Source organism: Hypanus sabinus, chromosome 20 (genome assembly GCF_030144855.1).
Source record: "Hypanus sabinus isolate sHypSab1 chromosome 20, sHypSab1.hap1, whole genome shotgun sequence".
Lineage (NCBI taxonomy): Eukaryota > Metazoa > Chordata > Chondrichthyes > Myliobatiformes > Dasyatidae > Hypanus > Hypanus sabinus.
Genome location: NC_082725.1, coordinates 67,358,996 through 67,379,693, shown reverse-complemented (window position 1 = coordinate 67,379,693; position 20,698 = coordinate 67,358,996). Strand labels below are relative to the sequence as shown.

The 20,698-nt window shown below is 44.3% G+C and overlaps 1 protein-coding gene across 5 annotated transcripts in view; it reads right to left on the bottom strand.

Annotated features, from left to right (window-relative positions):
• LOC132378613 (palmitoyltransferase ZDHHC3) overlaps positions 1-20,698 on the bottom strand; it is a 110,488-nt gene that overhangs the window by 86,514 nt on the left and 3,276 nt on the right. For all 5 annotated transcript variants that reach the window (XM_059945702.1, XM_059945699.1, XM_059945703.1 and 2 more), the window contains one exon: positions 16,365-16,694. In XM_059945702.1, coding sequence (XP_059801685.1) covers positions 16,365-16,667 — 303 coding nt within the window. In that variant the 5' untranslated portion in view covers positions 16,668-16,694. The remainder of the gene's footprint in view (positions 1-16,364; positions 16,695-20,698) is intronic.

Here is a 20,698-nt window from a genome sequence, read left to right as displayed (position 1 = left end):
ATCTAGCCGCTCTCCCTCCAAAAATTGAGTGGAGTTACTGTTACAAGGGAGAAGGTGCTTGAGGAAACTGAAAGGTCTAAAGGTAGATGTGTCACCTGGACCGAATGATGTACATCCTATTGTTCTGAAAAAGGTGGCTGAAGAGATTGTGAAGGCATTAGTAATGATCTTTCAAGAATCACTAGATTCTGGAAAAGTTCTGGAAGTCTGAAAAATTGTAAATGTCACTCCACTCTCCAAAAACGGAGAGGGGCAGAAGAATGGAAACTACAGGCCAGTTAGTTCGACCTCAGTGGTTAAGGATCTGGTTTCAGGGTACATGGAAGCACATGATAAAATAGGCCTCGGTCAGCATGATTTCCAAGAGAGCATCTTGTCTGAAAAGATGTGTTGGAGTTCCTTGAGTAAATAAAAAAACACGACAGACAAAGGAGAATCTGTTGATGTTGTGTATCTGGACACTTTGAAGGCCTTTAACAAAATGCCACACAAGGTTTCTTAACAAGCTACAAGTCCATGGTATTACAGAAAAAATACTAGCGTAGATAAAGCATTGGCTGATTAAATCAGGATGCAAAGAGTGGGAATAAAGGGAATCTTTTCTGGTTCGCTGCCAGTGACTTGTGGTGTTCCTCAGGGGTCTGTGTTGAGACAGTTTCTTCTAACGTTAAATGTCGGTGATTTGGATCATGGAAATGATGGCTTTGTTGCAAAGCTTGCGGATAATAGAAAGATAGGTAGAGGGGCAGGTAGTTTTGAGGAACTAAGGGTACAGAAGGACTGATAGATTAGGAAATAGGCAAAGTAGCGAATGGAAATCATTGCTAGTAAGTGTCTGGTCATGGACTTGGTAGAAAAAATGAGAGGACAAACTATTTTCTAAATGGAGAGAAAATACAAACTGAGGCACAAAGGGTCTTGGGAGTCCTTGTTCAGGATTCCCTAGAAGTTAATTTGCAGGCTGATTCTGTGGTGAGGAAGGCAAATGCAACGTTAGCATTCATTTCAAGAGGACTAGAATATAAAAGCAAGGATGTAATGTTGAGACCTTATACAGAACTGGTGAGGCCTATCTTGGAATAGTGTGATCAGTTTTGGGCTCCTTATCTTCGAAAGGATATGCTGAAACTGCACAGGGCTCGAAGGATGTTCATGAAAATAATCCCAGGATTGAACAGCTTGTCATATGAAGAGCATTTGATGGCTTGAGGTCTGTATACACTAGAATTGAGAACAATGAAGTCTGAACTAATTGAAACCTATCGAATGATGATAAAGTGGATGGTGGATGTGGAGAGGATGTTTTCTGTAGTGGGAGAGTTTACGAGCAGAGGACACAGCCTCAGAATAGAGGGGTGTACTTTTAGAACAGATTAGGAAGAATTTCTTTTGCCAAAGTGTGCTCCATTGTGAAATTTGTTCCCATAAGCAGCTGTGGAGGCCAAGTCTTTATGTATATTTAACGCAGATATTCATAGATATTTGATTGGTCATAGCATGAAAGGATATGGGGAGAAGGCAGGAAATTGGGGGAAAGAGGAAAACAACCAGCCACGATGGAACGGCGGAGCAGACTCAATGGGCCAAACAGCCTATTTCTGCTCTTGTATCTTATGGTCTTATAAAAGATCTGAAGAAGGGAATTAGGAAAGTCAGGAGGGGCCATGAAAAGTCCTTGGCAAGTCAGATTAAGGTGAATCCCAGAGAATTATACATACATCAAGAGCAAAAGAATAACCAGGGTGAGGGTGAAATCACTCTAGGATAGAGCGGAACATTTACTTGAATGCTGAGAATGTGTGAGGTACTTGAGGAATAATTTATTTCAGTATTTATCAAGGAAAATGAAGGACAAAGATAATTTCTGAGGGCATAAATGCGTTAGGGTGTTTAGTGATCAAGGAAGAGGAAGTGTCGGGCCTCCTAGTTAGAATGAAGGTGGATATGGAGAGAGGGCAGGTGTATGGGGTTGAATAGGATCCAGGATCAGCCATAATGACATGGTGGAGTGAGCTCAGTGGGCTAAATGGACTAATTCTGCTGCTATGTCTTACGGACTGATAGATAACTCCCCAGGGCCTGATGGGAAAATCCTGTCAACTATAGGCTGGTAAATCAGTTGCAGGGAAATTGCTTGAGAAAATTCTTAAGGACAAGATACATGAGAATTAGGAAATCCACAGCCTTAATGGAAAGCTTGTTATATGTTCTCAACTTGATGCGAGGCGGACAAGAGATTTATGAAGGTAGAACAGTGGATGTTGCTTACATAGATTTTGACAAAGTCCCTCAGGGATGCATGAGGCCCACAATGAATTGGCTGCTTGGATTCAGAACTAGCTTGCGCATAGAGGACAAACAGTAGTGGTTGAAGAGATTTATTCAAACTGGAGGTGTGTAATTTTTGGTGTTCTGTAGGGATCTTCTACTCCTGTTAAAGGCAAGACCCTTAACAGCATTGCTGAGAAGAGAGATCTTGGGTTCCAAGTTCATAGCTCCTTGAAAGTGGCTCCATAGACAATACGGTGGTTAAAAAGGGTTATGGAATGCTTGCGTTTATTAATTAAGGCATTGAGTTCGAAAGTCTGGAGGTTCTGTTGCAACTTTAGAGAACTCTGGTTAGGCCACATCTGGAGTATTGCAGACAGTTCTGGTCGGCTCACTATAGGTGGATGTTGAAGCTTTGGAGAGGGTGATTTATCAAAATCCTGTCCATTTTAGAAGGCATGTGCTACTGTGAGAAACTGGATAAACTTGGGCTGTTTTCTCTGGAGTGGCAGAGGCTGAGGGGAGATCTGACAGAGGTTTACAAGATTGTGAAAGGCATTGAGTAGACAGGGAATATCTTTTTCCCCAAAGTGGAAATGTCTAAAAACAGTTTATGCATTGAAGGTGAGGGAGGTAGTTTCAAAGAGGATTGCGGTGGACACAGGTACATTAGAGGTTTTTAAGAGAAGTTTAGAAAGGCACATGAATGAGGATTATGGGAGGGATATGGCCATTGTGTAGGTAAAAGGGGATTAGGTTTAGGGTTAGGGTTAGGGTTAGGGTAGGCACAGGAATGTGGAGGGATATGGCCATTGTGTAGGTAAAAGGGGATTAGGTTTAGGGTTAGGGTTAGGGTTAGGGTAGGCACAGGAATGTGGAGGGATATGGCCATTGTGTAGGTAAAAGGGGATTAGGTTTAGGGTTAGGGTTAGGGTTAGGGTAGGCACAGGAATGTGGAGGGATATGGCCATTGTGTAGGTAAAAGGGGATTAGGTTTAGGGTTAGGGTTAGGGTTAGGGTAGGCACAGGAATGTGGAGGGATAAGGCCATTGTGTAGGTAAAAGGGGATTAGGTTTAGGGTTAGGGTTAGGGTTAGGGTAGGCACAGGAATGTGGAGGGATATGGCCATTGTGTAGGTAAAAGGGGATTAGGTTTAGGTTTAGGGTTAGGGTTAGGGTTAGGGTAGGCACAGGATTATGGGAGGGATATGGCCATTGTGTAGGTAAAAGGGGATTAGGTTTAGGGGATTTTTTGATTTACTTCTTAGCTAGCTCTGCACATAGTGGACCAAAAGACCTGTTCTTGTGCTGTACAGGCTCATGTGTGCTTTGTGATTTGTCACATTCTCAAAAAATTCATGTTGGTAAACCCTTCCCGACAGCTCTCGCAAACTTGCCTTCAAGGATATTACTCACCCTCAAATTCAACTGCAACTATCCCTTTCATCCAGGTTATACCTTCCCCAGAAATCCTGAATAATCCACAAATCTGAAACCCTGCCCCCCGAACAGATTCCTCAGCCACACATTCATCTATTCTTCCTCTCACTGGAATATAGCACAGGCAGCAATCCGGAGATTACCACCACTGAGGTCCTGCTTTCACCATTCTCATCTGTTTTCCTACCCATGTCATTGGTACCAATATGTACCACGACTTCTGGCTTCTCACCCTATCCCTTAAGGATGCGATGGACTCGATCAGAGACATCCTTGACCCTGGTACCCGGGAGGCAGCCTACCATATGTCACATCAGCAAAATTTCTTGTCTATTCCCCTAACTATTGAATCACCTTCACCACTGCTCTCCTCTGCTTTGTTATTCCCCAACAACCCTATCCCACACCACATGGGTACTCTGCACTAGCTACTTATCTCCTTTCTCCCTCCTGACATTCACCCACTTACCTGCATACTGCATCTTAGATGTAACTATCTTCCTGTATCTCAAATCTGTTGGAATTATGAAGTAGGATAAAGGGGATACAGTGGATATTGCATATTTAGATTTTCAGAAGGCCTTTGACAAGATGCCACAGGTAAGAATGCTTACCAAGTTAGGGGTTCATGGTATTACAGGAAAGTTACTGGCATGGTCAGAGTATTAGTAGGAGGCAAGGAGTGGGAATAAAAGGATCCTTTTTTCTGGTTGGCTGCCAGTGACTAGTGGTTTTCTGCAGGGGTTGGTGTTGGGACAGCTTCATTTTTATGCCGTATATCAGTGATTTAGTTGGGTGGAATAGATGGCTTTGTTGCCACGTTTGCAGATGATATAAAGGTCAGGCAGTATTGAAGAAATAGGTAGGCTGCTGAAGGACTTAGGCAGATTAGGAGAATGGGTAAGGAAGTGGTAAATGAAATATAACGTTAGAAAATACACGGTCATACACTTTGGTAGTAGAAATAAATGTGCAAACTATTTTCTAAATGGGAAGAAAATCCAAAAATTTGAGATGCAATGGGAGCTGGGAGTCCTTATGCAGAACACCCTAAAGGTTATCTTGCAGGTTAAGACAATGGTGACAAAGGCAAATGCAATGTTCACATTAATTTCAAGAGGTCTAAAATACAAGAGCAAGGATGTGATACTGAAGCTTCAGAGGGCACTGGTTAGGCCTCACCTGGAGTACTGTGAACAGTTTTGGGCTCATCTAAGAAAAGATGTGCTGGTATTGGAGAGGGTTCAGGAGGTTCACAAGGATCATTCCAGGGATAAGAGGGTTATCACATGAGAAATGTTTGATGGCACAGGGGTTGTTCTCGCTGAAATTTAGAAGAATGGATGGTGGGGGGTGGGGAGGGGGTTGGAATCTCATTTAAACCTTTTGAATGTTGAAAGGCCTAGACAGAGTAGATGTGAAAAGTATGTTTCCCAAGGTGGGGGAGTCTAAGACAACAGAGCAGAACCTCAAGATAGAGGGGCATCCATTTAAAACAGAAATATAGAGAAATTTCTTTAGTCAAAGTGTGGTCAATTTGTGGAGGCCAGGTTGTTGGGTGTATTTAAAACAGAGATTGGTAGGTTCTTGATTGACATAGTATCAAAGGTTATGGGGAGAAGGCCAGGGAGTGGGGCTGATGAGTGGAAATAAACAGGATTGAACAGCTGAGCAGACTAGATAGGTCAAATTAAAAGCAAGAGGATAGTGAGGGATAAAATTAGCCCCTTAGAGAATCACAGTGGTCAGCTATGTGTGGAACCGAAGGAGATGGGAGAGATTTTGAATGATTTCTTCTCTTCGGTATTCACTAAGGAGAAGGATATTGAATTGTCTAAGGTGTGGGAAACAAGTAAGGAAGTTATGGAACCTATGACAATTAAAGAGGTGGAGGTACTGGCGCTTTTAAGAAATTTAAAAGCGGATAAATCTCCGGGTCCTGACAGGATATTCCCCAGGACCTTGAGGGAAGTTTGTGTAGAAATAGCAGGAGCTCTGACGGAGATCTTTAATATGTCATTAGAAACGGGGATTGTGCCGGAGGATTGGCGTATTGCTCATGTGGTTCCATTGTTTAAAAAGGGTTCTAGAAGGAAGCCTAGCAATTATAGACCTGTCAGTTTGACATCAGTGGTGGGTAAATTAATGGAAAGTATTCTTAGAGATAGTATTTATAATTATCTGGATAGACGGGATCTGATTAGAAGTAGCCAGCATGGATTTGTGCGTGGAAGGTCATGTTTGACAAACCTTATTGAATTTTTTGAAGAAGTTACGAGGAATGTTAACGAGGGTAAGGCAGTGAATGTAGTCTATATGGACTTCAGCAAAGCCTTTGACAAAGTTCCACATGGAAGGTTAGTTAAGAAGGTTCAGTCGTTAGGTATTAATGCTGGAGTAATAAAATGGATTACACAGTGGCTAGATGGGAGATGCCAGAGAGTAGTGGTAGATAATTGTTTATCGGGATGGAGGCCGGTGACTAGCGGGGTGCCTCAGGGATCTGTTTTGGGCCCAATGTTGTTTGTAATATACATAAATGATCTGGATGATGGGGTGGTAAATTGGATTAGTAAGTATGCCGATGATACTAAGGTAGGAGGTGTTGTGGATAATGAGGTGGGTTTTCAAAGCTTGCAGGGAGATTTATGCCGGTTAGAAGAATGGGCTGAACGTTGGCAGATGGAGTTTAATGCTGAGAAGTGTGAGGTTCTACATTTTGGCAGGAATAATCCAAATAGAACATACAGAGTAAATGGTAGGGCATTGAGGAATGCAGAGGACCAGAGAGATCTAGGAATAACTGTGCATAGTTCCCTGAAAGTGGAGTCTCATGTAGATAGGGTGGTGAAGAGGGCTTTTGGAACGCTGGCCTTTATAAATCAAAGCATTGAGTACAGAAGTTGGGATGTAATGCTAAAGTTGTACAAGGCATTGGTAAGGCCAAATTTGGAATATTGTGTGCAGTTCTGGTCACCGAATTATAGGAAAGATATCAATAAATTAGAGAGAGTGCAGAGACGATTTACTAGGATGTTACCTGGGTTTCAGCAATTAAGTTACAGAGAAAGGTTGAACAAGTTAGGTCTCTATTCATTGGAGCGTAGAAGGTTGAGGGGGGATTTGATCGAGGTATTTAAAATTTTGAGAGGGATAGATAGAGTTGACGTGAACAGGCTGTTTCCATTGAGAGTAGGGGAGATTCAAACTAGAGGACATGATTTGAGAGTTAGGGGGCAGAAGTTTAAGGGAAACACGAGGGGGTATTTCTTTACTCAGAGAATGATAGCTGTGTGGAATGAGCTTCCTGTAGAAGTAGTAGAGGCCAGTTCAGTTGTGTCACTTAAGGTAAAATTGGATAGGTATATGGACAGGAAAGGAGTGGAGGGTTATGGGCTGAGTGCGGGTAGGTGGGACTAGGTGAGATTAAGGGTTCGGCACGGACTAGGAGGGCCAAGATGGCCTGTTTCCGTGCTGTGATTGTTATATGGTTAAATGACCTAATTCTGCTCTAATGTCTTAAGGTCTTTTCTACCCCCGACACTCCTGATCATCTAGCATACTGCTGATGCCTTTGACTGAAGACTGATGCAAGATACTTATTCAGTTCAGCTGCCATTTCCTTGTCCATTACTACCACTGAGGCATCATTTTCCTGCAGTCCGATATCCACTCTTGCCTCCCCTTTATGCAATGTATCTGAAGGGACTTTTGGTATCCTCAAGCTCCATCTTTACCTTCTTAATGATTTTTTTTTGTTGGCTTTTTCTTTTTTTTTAAAAAAACAACTTCTAAATCCCCACTAGTTTTTGCTCTATTTTTGGCTTTGACTTCTCTTGATGGCCATGGTTGTGTCATCTTGCCTTTAGAATATTTGCCTCTTTGAGATGTGTCCCCGTGGACAGCACAGGCTATCGTGGCTTGCAGCAGGATCTAAACAAGTTGAAAAAACGTGCCGGAATATGGCAGATGGAATTTAACACAGAAGTGTGGTGTTGTACTTTGGGAGGACAAACCAGGATTGTGAATGGTAGGGCACTGAGGAGTGTGGTAGGACACAGATCGCTGAAAGTGGCATCACAGGTAGGTGGGGTTGTAAAGAGAGTTTTTTGCACATTGGCCTTTATAAATCAAAGTAGTGAGTACAGGAGTCGTGATGTTATGTTGGAATTGTTTAAGACTTTGGTGAGGCCTAATTTTGAATATTGTGTGCAGCTTTCGTTACCTACTTACAGGAAAGATTTAAATAAGGTTAAAAGAGTACAGATAAAATTGACAAGGATGCTGCCAGGTCTGGAGGACCTGAATTATAAAGAAAGATCGAATAGGGTAGAACTTTATTCCCTGGAATGTAAAAGTTTGACAAGAACACAAGGGGAAACATTTTCATTCAGGGGGTAGTGAGAGTGTGGATCGAGCTGACAGCACAAGTGGTGGGTGTGATTTCAATTTCAATGTTTAAGAGAAGTTTGGATAGGTACAAGGCTAGGAGGCTATGGTCTGGGTGCAGGTTAACAGGACTGAGCAGTAAATGGTTCAACATGGACTAGTTGCGCAGAAGGGCCTGTTTCTGTGTTGTAGCTTTCTATGACCATGACACAAAGGCTGGTGGAGTTGTGCATATTGTAGAAGGCTGCCGTATGTTACAACAGAACATGGACATGATGCAGGCTGAAAAAAACAGATGGAGTTCAACCCAGAGAAGGGTGAAGAAATTCTCTTTGGAAGGTTGAGCTTGAAGCAAAATATAGGTTTAATTGTAGAATTCTTAGCAATGTGGAGGAACAGAAGGACCTCGGTGCTCAGTGTTCTTTGTTTCACTGAAACGTGGCTCGGTGATTCCGTTCCGGACGGAGGCCGATTAAAGTCTGATTCTGATTCTGACCACCATAGATCCCTTAAATCAGCTATGCAATTTCAAGTGTTATGTTGGCCTTTATCAGTTGGGGGACCAAGTTCAAGAACTGCAAGGTAAAGTTCAGCCCTTTTAAGCTCTGGTTTACTCTTGGAGTATTGGTCACTTCATTATAGGGAAGATGTAGAAGCTTTAGGGAGGGCACAGAGGAGATTTACTAGTTTGCTTATTGCATTAGAGAGCTTGGCTTATGGATGATAGTTTGAATGAAGTACAGCTTTCCATGGAGTGCAGGAGGATGATAGGCAGCTTGGTAGCAGTGCACAAGAGGAGCAGCCTGAGACATAACGCCCAGGGAGGAAATGACTAATACCAGAGGGCATAATTTTAAGGTGATTCGAGAAAAGTATGGGGGGGGGGGGGGTGTCAAAGGTTTTTTTAAAAACAGAGTGATGAGTGCATGGACCACCTTAGCAGGGGTGGTGGTAGATCCAGGTACATTAGGGACACTTAAACTGTTAGATAGGCAGATAGATAATAGAAAAATGGAGAGCTATATAGGGGGGAGGACTAGATTGATCTTGGAGCAGGTTAAAAGGACAGCAAAACATTGTAGGTTGAAGGGTCTGTACTCCCAATAGGGTTCTATGTTCTGTAAGTTCAGCCGAGCAGCAGGTAACGAAATTCCTCAACTGCTCTTACTTGACTGTTATGCTCCTAGCAACGAATGAATGAAATACTTTTGAAATTGAGAAAAATCAACCCTGAACTCAAAATAGTTTGCTTCTTTTCAAATTTCCAAAGTATAACAAAAAACATTTGAAACAGCTTAGGTGACAAAATGATACCTACACAAAAAAAACATCAGAAGTAGTTCCAAGTTTAAAGCATCTTAGAGACAGCTCATATAATTAACATAGTTAACATAGTTAATTAACATAGTTATCAAAGCTTTTCTAACATACTAAATCCATGGCATTTTACTTAAGTTCACCCATTTGTACTGACCAGCTTCACTTTCACCCATTTCCCTAGTGACACTGCTGGACTGCTGGGAACTTTAATAAAACAAGAGTGAACGGATGTCAAAGGAAGTGTTGCCAACTAATTCACATCTATGATTTTCTTTACCGAGTTATTTACCAGTTAAACATTTTTAAAAAAAAAACAAGGTGGGGTGGTGGTGGAAGTGGGAAAAATTATGGTTAAAATGGATTGCCCAAAATAAACTAGTCTAACAACTTTGACGGGAGGAGTTGTACTTTATTTTCAGTGAAATGTGATAGGAAACACACAATATTGAAACAAGGATATAGGAAATTATTTTGGCCTAGGAATCAAAAAAGTGAATGAACAGAATAAAGTTGCCAAGTTTATTTAGATCCCAAAAATATTTTTCTTATGCATAGCTATTTGTCAATCATGGACAACTCTATATACTTCACTGTTTAATACCGTCAAATACATTCAGAAGGAGCAATTTAATTCCACAAAACAACAAAAAAAGAGAACCACAATTCATATGCTTTACTGTCTTTTCTTCAAAAGGCTGTTTTCTGGATTACATCTCCAAGATAGCTGGGCAACCGCTTAAGAGGGAGACATAAGAGATCAGAGGGCAAAAACACTGCAGAAGCAGGAAATCCGAAACAAAAACTGGAAGAATTTTACCCATTTGATCTCTCTTACATCTGTCTGTCACAGATAAATCATCTTTGTCCCAGCTCTACAAAGTTCACTAAGTGCCCAGAAACCACTTAACCTCAGTTTTGAAAAGCCAATGACATTCACAAGAGATAGAATTTCATAGCTCTATAAACATAGACAATCTCAACATGAGATTGTTGTCAGCCAGAGAGAAAAGCCTTTCAAAAACCCTGTCAATCCTAAGATTCTTGACTCAGATTATTTCTTCCTTCAAAACTCAGAAGCAATCTTACTCAGTCCTCCCTCATCCCAGGAATCAATCAATAACACATTTAGAATTATTATAGTAACCAGAAAAAGTATATACAAAATAGTTACTGGCACGCAAGATAATTCCTCAGGCAAGTTGACCCAATTTAAAAGGAATGCTGCAGATTAAGATGTACTGTAGGTTCCTCAATAGAATTTAAATAATTAAGCATGGCTCAATGGTTAATTAATTGCAGGAAGATCAAGTAACAGTTTTCAACCTGCTTGCAAAAGCACCAATTTCTCAAATAAATAGAACAAATTGAGTTGATACTGCACTATCTAACTCTAAACATCACAGATAATAGCATATTATTCCTCAATTACTTTAATACCTACTACGTATGATTTGAACATAAGGGGAATGGAATGTCACCACCTGCCCTGACACCCTTCCATGTGCCTGTACCCACAGTCACCACTGCAAACTTCAGATCAAAGAACGATCCTGTGAGAAGTGTCTCGTCCAGATGGAGTTACTGGCTGTGTGCAGACATTTTTAATCCTTCCTTACAACAATCTGAGGTTCCCATTGCTTTAAGACCAGTATCACCCAAGTACCTAGAAAGGCAAGGTGCCTTAACAACTACTGCCCGGTAGCTCTGCCAACCCCATCAAGAAGTGCTTTGTGAGGCTGGTTTAATTCCAGCCACCCAGGCAGCCTTCATACACTGCAATTTACCTACTGCTGAAACACATCCATGGGTGATACCATCGCCCAAGCCTTTCACTCACCTATGGAGCATCTGGTAAAGAGAACAAAGGTAGACTGCAATTTATTTATTTTTATTTAGAGATACAACGAGTTGCACCACCCAGTAATCCACCAATTTAACCACACTCCACTCAGAGGATACATATACAATGATCAATTCATCTACTAATTAACAGGTCTTTAGACTGACCATGGAAGGAAAGCAGGACACCCGGAACAAACCTGCACGTTCACGGGAAGAACACACAAACCTTTTAAAAATGGCGCCAGCATTGAACTCTGAATTCCAACACTCCAAACTGTAACTGCACCACAGATTGCTATGCAGCATTCAATACTATAATTCCAAGCAAATTCATCTCCTGACTCAACACTGGTGCCCCACAAGGCTATGTCACTTTACTCCCTATGCACTAAGTGGCCAAATTCTGACCATACTGCAAGGTCAACTGTACATTGTATGCTATTAAGCACAAGACCATAAGATCTAGGAGCAGAAATAGGCCATTCAGCCCATCAAGTCTGCTCCGCCATTCAATCATGGTTGATCCAATTCTCCAGTCATCTCCACTCCCCTGCATTCTCCCCATGCGCTTTGATGCTCTGGCTAATCAAGAACCTACCTTTCTCTGCCCTGAATGCACCCAATGACTTGGCCTCCACAGCTGCTCGTGGCAACAAATTCCATAGACTTACCTTCCTCTGACTTCCACATCTCTGTTCTAAATGCATGTCCTTCAATCCTGAAGTTATGCTCTCTTATCCCAGAATCCCCTATCATGGAAAATAACTTTGCCATATCTAGTCTGTTCCGGCCTTTTTTTTTACATTTGGAAAGTTTCTATGAGATCCCTCCTCATTCTCCTGAACTCCAGGGAACACAGCCCAAGAGCTGCCAAATGTTCCTCATACAGTAACCCTTTCATTCCTGGAATCATTCTTGTGAATCTTCTCTGAACCCTCTTCAATGTCGGTATATCCTTTCTAAAATAACACTCCCAAGTGTGGTCTCATGAGCACCTTATAGAGCTTCAACATCACATCCTTGCACTTATATTCTATACCTCTAGAAATGAATGCCAGCATTGCATTCACCATCTTCACAACTGACTCAACCTGGAGGTTAACCTTTAGGGTACCTTGCACAACGACTCCAAAGTTTCTTTGCACCTTTGCATTTTGAATTCTCTCCCCATCTAAATAATAGTCTGCACGTTTATTTCTTCCACCAAAGTGCATGACCATATCCTTTCCAACATTGTATTTCATTTGTCACTTCTTTGCCCATTCCCCTAAACTATCCAAGTCTCTCTGCAGGCTCTGTTTCCTCAAAGCTACCCACTCCTCCACCTATCCTTGTATCATTGGCAAATTTAGCCACAAATCCATTAATACCGTAGTCCAAATCATTGACATACATTGTAAAAAGCAGCGGTCCCAACAGCGATCCCTGTGGAACTCCACTGGTAACCGACAGCCAACCAGAGTAGGATCCCTTTATTCCCACTCTCTGTTTTCTGCTGACCAGCCAATGCTCCACCCACTAGTAACTTCCCTGTAATTCCATGGGCTCCTATCTTGCTATGTGTGGCATCTTGTCAAAGGCCTTCTGAAAATCCAAATACACCATGTCTACTGCATCTCCTTTGTCTATCCTGCTTGTAATTTCCTCAAGGAATTGCAGTAGGTTTGTCAGGAAGGATTTTCCTTTCAGGAAACCATGCTGGCTTTGGCCTATCTTGTCATGTGCCTCGAGGTTCTCCATAATCTCATCCTGAACAATCAATTTCAACAACTTCTCAACCACTGATGTCAGGCTAACAGGTCTATAGTTTCCTTTCTGCTGCCTCCCACCCTTCTTAAACAGCAGAGTAACATTTGCGATTTTCTAGCTATCCGGTACAATGCCAGAATCTATCGATTCTTGAAAGATCATCGTGAATGCCTCCGTAATCTCTCCAGCTACTTCCTTCAGAACCCAAGGGTGCATTCTATCAGGTCCAGGAGATTTATCCACCCTCAGACCATTAAGCTTCCTGAGCACCTTCTCAGTTGTAATTTTTACTACACAAGCTTCACTTCCCTGACACTCTTAAATGTCCGGTATGCTGCAGACATCTTCCACTGTGAAGACTGATGCAAAATTCACATTCAGTTCCTCTGCCATCTCTGCATCTCATTACAATATCTCCAGCGTCATTTTGTATTGGTCATATATCTACCCTCGATTCTCTTTTACCTTTATATACTTAAAGTTTCTAGTATCTTCTTTGATACTAGTCACAGGCTTCCTCTCATAATTCATATTTTCCTTCCAAATGACCTTCTTTGTTTTCTTCTGCAAGTTTTAAAAAGCTCCCCAACCCTCCATCTTCCCACTAGCTCTGGTTTCCTTGTATGCCCTCTCTTTTGCTTTTACTTTGGCTCCGACTTCACTTGTCAGCCACAGTAGTGTCTTTCTTCCCTTTGAAAATTTCTTCTTATTTGGAATATATCTGCCTTGCACTTCCCACATTTTTCGCAGAAACTCAGCCATTGCCGCTCTGCTGTCTTTCCTGAAAATGTCCCTTTCCTGTCAACTTCAGCTAGTTCCCCTCTCATGCCATTGCAATTTCCTTTATTCCACTGAAATACTGACACATTGGATTTTATTTATTCTCTCTCAAATTCAAAGTGAACTCGATCATATTGTGATCACTGTTCCCTAAGGGTTCCTTAACCTTAATCTCTCTTATCACCTCTGGATCATTGCACAACACCCAATCCAGCACAGCCGATCCCCTAGTGGGCTCAACAACAAGCTGTTCTAAAAAGCCATCCCTTAGACATCCCAAAAATTCTCTCTCGAGGTCCAGTACTGGCCTGGTTTTCCCACTTTAATGTTAAAATCCCCACCGATTATCATGACATTGCCTTTCTGATATGCCTTTTCTATCTCCTGCTGTAATTTGTAATCCACATCCCAGCTGCCGCTGGGAGGCTGATAAACAACTGCGATTAGGGTCCTTTTACCCTTGCCATTTCTTAACTCAACCCATAGAGACTCTACGTTTTCCAATACTATGACATCTATTTCAAATGATTTAATATTTTTTATACACAGAGCCACGCCAACCCCTCTCCCTACTAACCTACCTGTCCAATATACCGTACATCCTTCCACCTTCAGCACCCAATGACAGCCATCCTTTAGCCAAGTTTCAGAGATGGTCATAACGTCGTATTTGCCAATGTGTAGCTGAATTTCAAGATCGTCCATTTTATTCCTGCTCTAACTTCATCTATAAGTTTGCAGATGATACCACCATGTGGGCCACATCTCAACTAATAATAGGTCAGAGTACAGGAAAGAGATAGCGAGCCTAATGACATGGTGTAATGACAGCAACTTTTCCTTCAATATCAGAAAAACAAGAGATAGTCATTGACTTCCGTAAGGGACAGTGCGCATGCTCTTGTCTATATTTACAATGCTGAGGCTGAGCTGGTTGGTGTTTAAATTTCCTAGGAATGACCTGTCCTGGTCAAGAAGGCTCACTACCACCTTTACTTCCTCAGAAGGCATCCTTATCAATTTTTGTTGATGCTCCATAGACAGCCCAACAGCTGGGTAAGGCAACTGCTCTGCCCAGGACTGCAAGAGACTGTAGAGAGCTGGGTACAACACGAAAACTGCCCTGCATGGACTCCTGTCTGCAGACCCTATGCTTATTCTGCATTCTGTTGCTGTATTGATGTAATGAAATGGATGCCATGCAAACCAAAATTTTACACTCTACCTTGTACATGTGACAATAACCCAAGTTATCAATTCCTCTAGAAAACAAAGAATTAAATTGCTTCCAATTCCAAGTCTGTGGACTCCAAAGCTAGCAGAACTATCATTTATTCCATCTTCCTCACAACAATATCTTAGAAGCAATAATTCTCTTTGGGGCAGCCCTAGGGTGTGAATGACATGATCCATGACAGAATATATGTAGAAGTCACAGATAGTTTGCAAAATACCACTCAGACACGCCACAACACTTCTGGGACAATGTTCAGTTGACAGATAAGACAAAAGTTGAAATTTTTTGGCAGATATGTTTGGAAGAAAAAGGACACTGCACACTAACACCTCATTCCAGCTGTGAAGCATGGTGGAAGGAGCATCATGGTTTGGGACTACTAAAACCATATGGGGATAGATAGGTTAGTCATAATCTTTTACCCAGAGTGGGCAGGATTTAGAATGGGAGAGCACAGGTTTAAGGTGAAAGGGAGAAATTTAAAGATCTGACCAGCAAGCTTTACACATACTAGGTGGCAATTATCAGGAATGAGATGTCAGAGTTGGCATGGTAATGGTGGATAAATGATAGAATTTCAAATTTACTGAGACGGGTACCTAGGGCACAAAATATGAAATATAGGCAAATTGGATATCAGAACAGATGAAGTGGGCTGGAAAGACCTGCTTCTATGTTATATGATGCAATTACTCTATAATGGCATGTCCTTGTTCTCATAAATCAACACAACAGAAGTTATGTACACATTATGTTCCAAAACTCCTGCCTTAACTGGGCACTGGAGAGCAAACAGCAAATTATTGATATCTGGGACAACATTTTAATAGAGAGAAATTTAAAACTGCTGGAAATATAAAGCTAAAACAGAAATTGTAGGAAATAGTCATTAAGTCAGGCCACATCAGTGGGAACCGAAAAACTTAACACTTCATTTTTTCTCATTAGTTTTGCCTACGCTCTCATTTCCTAACTGCTCCCATTCACTTATTGGCCATCTTATCCCCAGTGGTCACCCTAGTTAAATCCCACAGGATACAAACTTCCCCACTACTGAACAAGATTTTGTCTCTTTCAAATGATCACTTCAAAGGATCCCTGGCCTGTTTTCCTTGCCTCAAATATGACCTGACCGGCTTAGTATTTCAAGCACTTCTGTTTAATATTAAACAATTCTAATTTTTTTAACTGTTAGCTTAAAAATAGACAGTACCCAAGGCTTTACATTTGGTATTTTTAGACAATGTAATGCAGGAAAAGCTAACTGAGGCTTGCAATATATTCAAATTTAGTCATTCAGTCCCAAAAGCAATCAGTTATTGAGACAATGAGAGACTTACAGGATCCGTCAGCATGGCTCTAGAGTGAGAAGCCAAGGCGAGGAAAGCCAGTGCATTGAAGATAATCCCATTTATGATACTGTACAGCAAATCTTTTCCAGGGATGAGCATTACAAAAACCACCACAAACTCGGCATAGAAAATCAGCATCCAGGTTACAATGACACAGGCCAGCCCACAACCATCTTTGATGAACCAGATCCTATCCATCGAGCTGTCACTGGAAGTGGGTGGTACACACTGATCAGCTTGCAGATATTCAGCTCGCCGCTCAATGTCTCTGTTGCGACTAGTTGATATCATGATCTAATATGTAGTCCATAATTAAACCTGTTAATTCAAGAGAAAAGAAAAAGCCATTTGCAATGGTACGACTGGACTCGGTTATGCAGCACAGAAACAACATTAAGTATCATCTGTACTAATCCCATGTACTTACACTTGGTTCAGAGCCTTCTCAGTTTTAACAATTCAAAAATCACAATCAGAGTCAGGTTTAATATCACTCCAAGCCCACCCTCAGGACCCAACCCCTCCCCACGCCCGCACCCTTGGGACAGACACCCACTCTCCACCCTTGGGACAGGACAGCCCACCCTCAGGACAGGACATAACCCAACCCCTCCCCACACCTGCACCCTTGGGACAGGACAGCCCACTCCTCAGGACAGGACATAACCCAACCCCTCCTCACGCCCGCACCCTTGGGACAGACACCCACTCTCCACCCTCAGGAAAGGACATAACCCAACCCCTCCCCACACCTGCACCCTTGGGACAGGACAGCCCACCCTCAGGACAGGACAGCCCACTCCTCAGGACGGGACCACACCCGTCCCAAGCCTACCTTCCGGATGGAACAGCCCTCAAGTGTATTGTCTCTTTGTATTTGCCTTGCCAAGGTGCAACATCTCCCATTTCCCTGCCCGTATCTGCACCTGATCTATTTTGCACTCTATTCTTTGCTCGTCTTCTACACTATCCACAAATCCACCAGTCTTTGTATATTCTGCAAACTTACCAACCCACCCATCTACGTTTTCATCCAGGTCATTTGTATATATCACAAGCAGCAGAGTTCCCAGCACAGATCCCTGTGAACTCCATTAGTTACAGAGCATCGCTCAAATGAGTCCTTTTGACCACAATGCTGTCTTCTATATGTAAAGCCAGTTCGGAATCCAAACAGCCAATTTGATGTGGAGCCCATCCATCTTAATCTTCTGGATTAGCCTCCCATGAAGGATTTTGTCCAATGCCTTACTAAAATCCATGTGGACAACATCCACTGTCCTATCCTCATCAATCTCTCTCATCATCTTGTCAAAACACTCAGCCAAGTTGCTATGACTTGACCCGCACAAAGCCACACTGACTCTTCCCATACATCTATCCGTAGAAACATAGAACCTGTATTGTGCTGTAGGTTTTCTTCGGCCCACAAGGCTGTGCCAAACATGTTCTTACTTTAGAAATTACCTAGGGTTACCCATTGCACTCTATTTTTCTAAGCTCCATGCACCTATCCAGACCTCCTCCACCATTGCTGGCAGCATATTCCAATCTCTGCGTAAAAAACAAGCCACAATCGCATAGTATTACAGTAGTGGTCACCAACCTTTTGAAGCCAAAGATCCCCTACCTCGGCCTTAGTGAAAGGCAAGATCAACTCCAAATCGATTAGTTACACGCATGCACACCAGGGCAGAAAAGACTGGAAGTAAAACCCCGCAACCCAGAAGTAGAAATAATGTATAAACACCAGGGGTCACCATCCTCGTTTTGCACCACGGACCGGTATGATATTGACAATATTCTTGAGGACCAGCCGACGGGGGGACGGGGGGGTTCGACTGGAATACAGCGATACTCGGAGCAGGTTCCTCATGTCCAGTCTATTCCACAATCCAGTTTACGTGACTCTTTGCACTTACCTGTTGTCCTGCTTGCTCACATTTTTAACGCTGGAAAAAAACTCGACGGGTTTGTATTTAAGTGCAGGGTGCTTGGACTTAGGGTAGCGAAGCAGTTTTGAGGGCTTCATTGCCTCATTAGACCACTGCCTTGGCCGGGTGTGTCTGTTCCCGTACCGGGGCTGTGGCTGTCGCAGTCTGGAGAGAGCGACTGACCGACCGCCCGCCACCTTGGTCAGGTGTATCTCCTCCCGTACCGGGGCCGTGGCGGTCACAGGTCCGGTGAGAGCGACCGACTGACCTCCCGCCACCTTGGTCAGGTGTGTCTGTCCCTGTACCGGGGCCGTGGCGGTCACAGGTCCGGAGAGAGCGACCGACCGACCGCCCACCACCTTGGGTGGGTGTGTCTGTTCCCGTACCGGGGCCATGGCGGTCACAGGTCCGGAGAGAGCGAGCAACTGCCCAACCGCCACCTTGGTCAGGTGTATCTCCTCCTGTACCGGGGCCGTGGCGGTCACAGGTCCGGAGAGAGCGACCGACCGACCGCCCGCCACCTTGGCCAGGTGTGTCTGTCCCTGTACCGGGGCCGTGGCGGTCACAGTCCAGAGAGAGCGACCGACCGACCGCCACCTTGGTCAGGTGTATCTCCTCCTGTACCGGGGCCGTGGCGGTCACAGGTCCGGAGAGAGCGACTGACCGACCGCCCGCCACCTTGGCCAGGTGTGTCTGTCCCTGTACCGGGGCCGTGGCGGTCACAGGTCCAGAGAGAGCGACCGACCGACCGCCACCTTGGTCAGGTGTATCTCCTCCTGTACTGGGGCCGTGGCGGTCACAGGTCCGGAGAGAGCGACTGACCGACCGCCCGCCACCTTGGCCAGGTGTGTCTGTCCCTGTACCGGGGCCGTGGCGGTCACAGGTCCAGAGAGAGCGACCGACTGACCTCCCGCCACCTTCGCCGGGTGTGTCTGTCCCTGTACCGGGGCCGTGGCGGTCACAGGTCCGGTGAGAGCGACTGACTGACCTCCCGCCACCTTGGCCGGGTGTGTCTGTTCCCGTACCGGGGCCGTGGCAGTCACAGGTCCGGAGAGAGTGACTGACTGACCACCCGCCACCTTGGTCAGGTGTATCTCCTCCCGTACCGGGGCCGTGGCGGTCACAGGTCCGGAGAGAGCGCCCGCCCGCCACCTTCGCCAGGTATGTCTGTCCCCGTACCGGGACCGCGGCGGTCACAGGTCCAGAGAGAGCGAGTGACCGCCCAACCGCCACCTTGGTCAGGTGTATCTCCTTCTGTACCGGGGCCGTGGCGGTCACAGGTCCGGAGAAAGTGACCGACCGCCTGCCCGCCACCTTGATCAGGTGTATCTCCTCCCGTACCGGGGCCGTGGCGGTCACAGGTCCGGAGAGAGCGAGCGACCGCCCAACCGCCACCTTGGTCAGGTGTATCTCCTCCTGTACCGGGGCCGTGGCGGTCACAGGTCCGGAGAGAGCGCCCGCCCGCCACCTTCGCCGGGTATGTCTGTCCCCGTACCGGGACCGTGGCGGTCACAGTCCGGAGAGAGTGACCGACCGCCCGCCGCCTTGGACAGGTGCATCTGTTTCTGTACCGGGGCCGCGGCGATCACAGTCCGGAGAGACAGGCACACGTCCACCCCACTTGTAGGATCTATAGGCCAACAATAGGTTGTTTCAGTAGATCGCAGCGAGGTAGGTGCTCTGCTACTTACGAAACCCTGAGCCCTAATTAAGTCGTCTGCGAATATTTTAGCACCGGGTTCCCCACGAACATTCGGTGTGGTAAACGGATTCAGAGGCGGTGCCCATCTGTCTGCGCTCCAGGCCAGTAGCAACGGCATTTCTCGCCGGCCGGTTACCCCAGGCCAACCAGTGATCCCTGACACGCTTGGGTAATGACCTCGCGTGGGTTCAAGTTCAGCAGTGGGCGTGACAGGGAATGAGGAGAGGTGCAGCTGACTTGCAGCCCGGTGGTTGGGGACCAGCGCATGGCGGGGGAGCTACACACATGTGCACTGGGCAGAAAGAACTGAATTAAAACCCCACAACCCTGAAACAATCTCTCAACAGTATCTGTGTATTTATTTTTCTTTTTTTTGGGATCTACTGGGAAAGTCTCAAAGATTGACCAGTCGATCATGATCGACGGGTTGGCGACCACCACATTACAGGAAAGATTCTAACATGGATAGAGCAGCTGCTGTTTGGCTGGTTGTAAAGAGTGGAAAGAAAGGCAGCTTTTTCTGGTTGGTTGGTGGTGACTAGTGATGTTTCACTCAGTCTGTGATGGGACAGATTCATTTTACATTATATGTCAACAATTTAGATGATGGAATTGATGACTGTGTTGCAAAATTTTCAGATGATATGAAGTCAGGTGGAAAAACAGTTAATTTCAAGGAAGTAGGG